The following is a 7,225-nucleotide window of genomic DNA, read 5'->3' on the forward strand; positions in this document are numbered from 1 at the left end:
AAATCATTCTCAAATTTCAAATCCCATGTAAGACGGAACATGGTGACGAGTCCCTTCAAGCTTTTCTCCGCCATTTAACTGAAGAACGCGATCGCAGACGTGCTTCATCTCAAGTAACTAGTAACAATACACCTAAAAGACGACCAAATATTTTCTCCCAAGAAGACTTCGACTCAAAAGTTCTCGATTTCGTTATACACGCGATGGTGCCATTACGCATACTGGAAGATCAGTTTTTCAAACGTTTATTTGAATACGTACTGATTTCGAATGTAATTAGTCGACGGTCACTTGGACGCCATATGGAAACCAAATTCGAAAATGAGTGTGAGAAGTTGTCAGGCGTATTCCGTAACGTACAAGACGTTTGTACCACTGCAGACATTTGGTCGTCACCAAAACGGAGCTTTTTTTGGAGTGACTGCGCATTGGATAGATGCAAATACATGTGAACGAAAGTCAGCTGCTCTAGCATGTAAACGGTTTAGAGGAGTTCATAACGAAGAGAGAATTAATGAGATCTTAAGCGATATTCGCAGTGACTTTGGACTGGATCCAACGGTTACAGACAACGCCAGCAATTTCGTCAAAGCTTTTAAAGTGTTTGGTATTACCATCGTTGAAACAAGTAACAAAGAAGTGTTCAATATTGTTGAACGCCTCTGGTCGTCCTAAATCAGCCGAAATTATACAAGCAAATTTAGGTCACGCATTGATAAGACCGCACTCTAAGAAATAGAGGTGGAAGTCTACACCTTTTTAACTCTTTTTGATGGTGCTAAATTCAACACCATATCCAGTGTTGGTTTACAACCCAAAGGGTGTTAAATCACACACTCTAAGAAAATGGAGTGTGCTTTAACACCTTTAAAATAAGTTTATATGGGTCGAAATTTGACACCGTTTCAGTTGTTCCTTTACACCCCTGAAAGGATTTAATAACACTTTTGATCAATGGGTGTCAAAGATAAGAATAAAAATTGTGCAACACAAGTACAGTTTAACACCTTCTTAACTGTTATTTCGCATTAAAAGTAAATTTTTTTATCCGAGTTTAAATAACATTTTTAAGAGTGTCGCATAGCACCTTTCTCAGTGTCGCATAACACCTTTCTCAGTGTCGCATTACACCTTTAAGAGTGTCTCATAAAACCTTTAAGAGTGTCGCATAACACCTTTAAGAGTGTCGCATAACACCTTTAAGAGTGTCGCATAACACCTTTAAGAGTGTCGCATAACACCTTTAAGAGTGTCGCATAAAACCTATAAGAGTGTCCCATGAAACCTATAAGAGTGTCCCATGAAACCTTTAAGAATGTCGCTATAACCTTTCAGAGTGTCGCATAACACCATCAAGAGTGTCGCTTATCACCTCTCGGTGTGTTGCATAACACATTTAAGATTTTCGCATAACACCTTAAAGAGTGTCGCATAAACCCTTCAGAGTGGGATTTTTTTAGTAGGATATATAGCAGTAGAAATAATGCTATATTGACGGAGAAAATACTATGGATTTTTGACCACTCATGAGGGATAATTGAAATATCGATAACTCGTATGGTTTTACTGTTTAATTACTGTTTGAGCATTCGCTATTCCGCAGAATTATTAGCATTTAGTGCTATATTCATAGCAAGGTTTCACCTTGAGAGAACTTATTACCCTATAAGGAGGAAATTTCTCACGTGCAGAACTATACCCCTTTAAGTAAGGGTATTTCTAGGATGAAGTGTTCAACTGCATATAAAGTTGGCCATTTGATGAACCTAAAATGCAGTGTAAAACTGCATGAAAAATCGATCAATTTTCCCGTATTACACCTTCTGAATAAAAGGCAGAAAGTTTCCGATTTGTACAATGCAATGGAAACTAAATTGGTTTTTGAGGCCATAATATTCAGGTAGTAGATTTAGACGTTCTTGTTAAAGTTAATAATCTCTTTTCACTAAGAGTTTTTCAAGCACCAGAAACGCGTTTAACCTAATTTACTCTACAACATTTACAAAAACAAAACCCTTTTTGTACTCTAATTTTTCTAAAAATAAAACATGTCAGAAAAGCAAGTGCCCCACATGTTTGCCTGTCAACACTAGACTAGAGGTCTAAAAATGGTCTCTACATGGTTTAAACTTAAACATCATACCAGTAATTGTTTAAATTTAGGTATATTATGGTTTATTTTTTTACAGATCAAACGTGCTATAGAGAAAAATCTATCCCGTTTACCAGTCCCTTTAGAGATGCAGCGTTCATGGCGCTACTATTGATATTACTTCAATCCTAATTTATTGAAGAATAAAAATACAAGCTTTGTGGTTTTAAAACCTAGAACCATCAGAGACCATTTGATTATTGCCATAAGAGAAGCAAACACCACAGGGCAGGGCTGCCATCGGAGGTACTAAGAAGCACCGTTAGAGGCAGTGGGAGTTGGCCAGCCTTCCGTGTGTAGTAACCGGGGCTTCGTCTGGTGTTTCCTAATGCCAATATTAATGATCTAAGTCTATAATTATTCAAAACCAAGGCAATGAATACTGTTTAAAAAATCATCAAAAGCTAAAATAAATATAGATGGCGCAACAAAGAAGGTTAATTTAATGTTAAGTGTACACGGCGCCCACACTCTTCCTAAAAGGCCCAAAGTGCTGGGCTTCCTTTGAATAAAAAAATTTATTCTGATCTAAATTGCTTGCGTCTGCTGATATAAATTTGAAATACAAACAAAACTTTCATTAAAAATCCATTAATATCTCAAGAATTTACTATAAATTGTTTATTTACCCCGATTTAAATATAAGTTTATCCTTTTAAGCATCATTTTGCAATAATATCAAAGGATATGTTATTGATTATGGCTTATTTTACCTTTCTTTTATATTTAGATAAGCTAGCAAATCGTAAAACAAGGTATCCTCTTGCTACTCTGTTATTCTCGGAGAGATATTAGCATTATATATTCTCATTAAGTATCGTCTTTTTGACGCTAATTCCTACTTTGGGAAAGCCGAACTAGGCGCGGGAGTTCGGTCAAATGGTACATCCTAAGGTTGGTTTCATTGTAAATTCTGTTCAATGGTAGGGAAAAAACATAACCATCTGAAGAAATATTTTCATTATTGGTAACTATTTAACGTTAAATAACCAGAATTCTAACCTTGTAACTTCGCCAACTTTATTAATTCAGCCCTGAGGGCGCTCCTATTTCGAGAATTTTTCAGAACCTTTTAATTCGCCGAATGCGTCCGCAAGGGGTGCGCCTCAGAACATAAATTTCCCGCGAAATTTGAAATGGTGTTTTTAAAGTGTTACTTTACACTGAATTTACACCTTAAATTACCCAAAAAACTCAAGGTAATAAAACTCTTTGCTGGGTGTTTTTACGGTGTAAGAAAATGAGTATTCTAAATTTACACCCTTTTAACACATTTTTAACACTTCGATTTCTTAGAGTGTACCATTGGCAAAGACTGGTAGAAGGACTTGGTGAAAAACGAGAAAAAAACTGATATGGAAGACCCATTGTCCGAACCTACGCCGGCGAAGATGAAGAAAACTTCCGGTTTATGGAGCTTCTTAGAAGACATCGCTTCAACGACCACAAATGACCCCGAGCCTTAGAACCCAGAAGTTCATGAATTAGCCAAATATTTCAATGAACCTCTCGTTCCTAATAATGTTTGTGTTTTCGAAAGGTGGCGCGCGAATAAAGAACGATTTCCAATTCTGGCCAGCCTCGCTAAAATATATCTGACGGCACCTCCATCCAGTGTTGAAAGCAAACGATTATTTAGTACAACTGGAAAAATCCTTACAAAATTAAGAAACCGACTAAAACCAAATATTGTGGGAAACCTTGCATTTTTGAAGGGAAATGTTAAATTGTGGGAATAAATAAATTTTGTGTTATTTGTTTCAATTAGTATTGATTGATGGTCATGTTTCTACCGGAAATATCGGTTTACATTAAGCCGATATTGGCCGATATATCGTTGCATTCCCAGCCGATATTGGCCGATACCGATATGAAAAAGATAGGCCGATATATCGGTGCATCCCTATCCCTGGCCATTTTTTGATAGTAATAATAGTAATTCGACAGTTGCCGTGCAAAATCATCACCTGTGCCCAGCCGGGCACATTTTGTTCGAGAATAATTCACGACTTCCGCAGCCGTTTTTCGAGGGCCTAAAAGCATAAAACTTTGCATTACCAAAGTAGGAAATCCATGGGTACTTTTATACTTTTGTGGTTTCATTTTTACCATAATTAGTCAAGTAACTAATTTGATATTAGTAATTCTAAATAATTAGTTTGATAAATAGATGCCTAATTTCCAATTGAATTTAATTAGTTTCTATGTCTAATTAGTAATTGGCTAATTAATTAGTTCGTAAATATTTATCTAATTGCTAATTAGCACAGCTTTGCATGAAGGTAAAACAATACGGCAGATTTTATGGGTAATTTCTAAAACATCCGTGTTACTGAAACCATAAAAAATAATTTGAAATCAAGGTTTTTCCAAAGAAGAATTAACTGTTGTTTAACTTACCATGTTCATTGCGGTGCTTTTTCTACAACTAAAGATAAAATCAAATTAGCTCCATAAAACTATTGTTTTATGGAGCTAACTATGTGGTGTTTCGTAATGATCGTGAAACTAGGGGTGGTGGAGTTCTTTTGGCTATTAGCCAAAATCTCTCGCCTGTCGAGACTGTCATTGATAATGAACTATATAAGACTGCCTCTGGCAAACGTCTCGAAGTCGTTTTTTCGTCCACTAAATGCGACTCAAGATCAGTTCTCTTTTGTTGCGTTTATGTCCCCCTCCGGTTATCCAAGACTACATATTGAGTTTATGTTCTCTACTCAGTGAGATAACAGATATTATTAACAGTCATGATATCTTTGTCTTGTTCGGTGACTTCAACATGGCATGCCTTGGGTTTAATAGACCTCTCTCTGAAAGTCATCCCTCGTTGGACTTTTATGAATGCGTATCCAATATCGGTCTAACACAAGTTGTCTCTGATAGCACTAGACTTGGCAATACTCTTGACTAGGTTTATATTAATGAACGTCGCTTCATTAAGGAAGTTAAAACAATCGATAATCTTCCTGGTTGCGATCATGATGCGGTGACTGGTCTAATCGCTTGTGAACGTGCAACGCCAAGAAGCTCTTCTACGGAAGTTCTACAGTTGAGTCGCGCTGATGTGAAGGGCTTGAATGGCCTGATAGAGTATGCTCCGTTGCATTTAGCGTTTAGTGTGGACTTAATGAAACACGGGACTTTTGGTTACAACTGTTTTGGTCTTGTTTTAAGGACTGTGTTCCTTCAAGGACGGTATACTCAAAGATATTTCGGCAGCCATGGATTTCCGGTGATATTGTTCACCTTTCTAATGTCAGAAGAACTTTATACAAACTTTTTATATCTAAGCCAACTGAGGCTAACAGAGCTAGATACAGACGGTCGTGTAATTTGATAAAAGCTAAAACTCGCTCTAAATTTAATGATTACGTGAACGGCCTGTCCTCTAAGATTAAGGACAAACCGGATAAGTTTTGGAAGTTTGTCCCTGGTAAAACTACAATACCTATACAGAACTTTATGAATATACCCCTGTCACTGACACTTTTCGATTGCTTCAATGTTTAACCCTATTTTTCAATCTTGCTTCAATAAGTCTGACTCAATCCCTCTTGATGTTGCTTCATTGCCTAATCCGACTAGGGACCCAGATCTCGTTTTTACTCCCGGTTCCGTTGCTGCTGATATAGTACGCTTAAAGTCCAGTTCTTCGTCTGGGCCCGATGGGGTTTCTACTAAAATGATTAAGCTGTGCGCTACGAGCATAGCTTGTTAAAAATATAGAGTAAGAAGGCGCTTTCATTTTATTTTTAAGTATACCTTTACTTTACTTGTTTTAAGAATACTCATCCTTTTGTAACGCGCACTGAACTTAAGCAGTTCCCATCCATAGCTAGCTCTTGTTTTCAGTCCGAGAAGCTAGACTTTATTCAACAGCTCTCCCAGAGTATTTACATGGTGTAAACCGGGGGAATTGTCTTTAGATAAAATTTAACAGTCGCGTAAAGATGAACACTAACGTTAACGGTGCGAGTGGCGGATCCGGAAACAGCAGTGCTACGTTCGCTGGCGGCAGCGGTAGCAATGGACAAAAAGTTAAACTCGCAAAGGCATCGAGAAAAAGTATAAGGGCCGCGGCTACCAGGAAAGAGAAGCAGGTAGAAGCTTTGTTGGCTGAACCAGAACCGGAATTGGAAAAGCTGGAAGATGCTTTGGATTCTCTTTCTCAAAAGAAAGAAGAACTTATCCAAATTGACGCTAAAATAGAGGCGTTGATACTTGATAGAAGATGATGCAGAAATGGAAAAAGAAACTTCGGACGCAATCGTGTGCAAGGAGAAACTCCAATCATTCAAATCAGAAGTAGCTAGAAGAATCAAAAAAGTTACAGGCGGAACGTCAGGATCGTCTTACGGTGGCTCCACAACCATCATTAGTCCTGCATCGTCAGGAACGCTGAACGTAGGAGCGACCAACTTTCAACAATCGGAAGTAAAGCTCCCACATTTAACTACTCCACAATTCGACGGAACCTTTGAAAAGTTTAACAGTTTTTGGGGACGTTTCTCGGCGACAATAGACTCCAATCAAAGACTGACAAAGGTAGAAAAGTTGATTTACTTAACCTCATATCTTGAGGGTGAGGCGTTTAATACAGTAGACGGCTTAACCGAAACTGACGCCTCATATGATGAAGCGGTTAGATTGTTAAAGAGACGATTTGAGCGATCGGAATTTACTATTAATACTCACATGAGAAACCTATCTAATATTCAGCCGGTAACTGATTCAAAAGACCTTAAATCATTACGAAATTTATTAGACACTTGCGAGATTAGTTTACGAAGCCTCGAAGTTGCAACGGGTCTGCAGACCTCGTTGCAGACGACGCTTGCCTTAGAGGTATAAACTTTCATATGTCCAGCCCCGGCACTTCTCCCACCCCCTCCCCTTTTTGTTTATCCGACGCGAAAAGAAACGCCATTCAAATACGATAAGTCAGTTGCTTTTGTTTTCGACAGTGAGCGGTAATCACTTCACCGGCTGAAGGATAGAACCAGGCTCGGGTTCGTCGTACCGCATTTCAATTACGCGTAAATTATTGTCGCGTTATCCTATCGGAATTATTCA

General features: G+C 38.0%; 1 protein-coding gene across 1 annotated transcript; it reads left to right on the forward strand.

Annotated features, from left to right (window-relative positions):
- The first annotated feature begins 6,394 nt into the window (after positions 1–6,394).
- Positions 6,395–7,003, forward strand: LOC149653657 (uncharacterized). Its single transcript, XM_089847028.1, has one exon. The coding sequence runs from the start codon at positions 6,395–6,397 to the stop codon at positions 7,001–7,003; it is 609 nt and encodes a 202-aa protein (XP_089703154.1).
- The last annotated feature ends 222 nt before the right edge of the window (positions 7,004–7,225 follow it).

The sequence above is a fragment of the Phalangium opilio genome, unplaced genomic scaffold, assembly GCF_054372755.1.
Source record: "Phalangium opilio isolate 3A_F unplaced genomic scaffold, DU_Popi_V2 ptg000082l_1, whole genome shotgun sequence".
NCBI lineage: Eukaryota > Metazoa > Arthropoda > Arachnida > Opiliones > Phalangiidae > Phalangium > Phalangium opilio.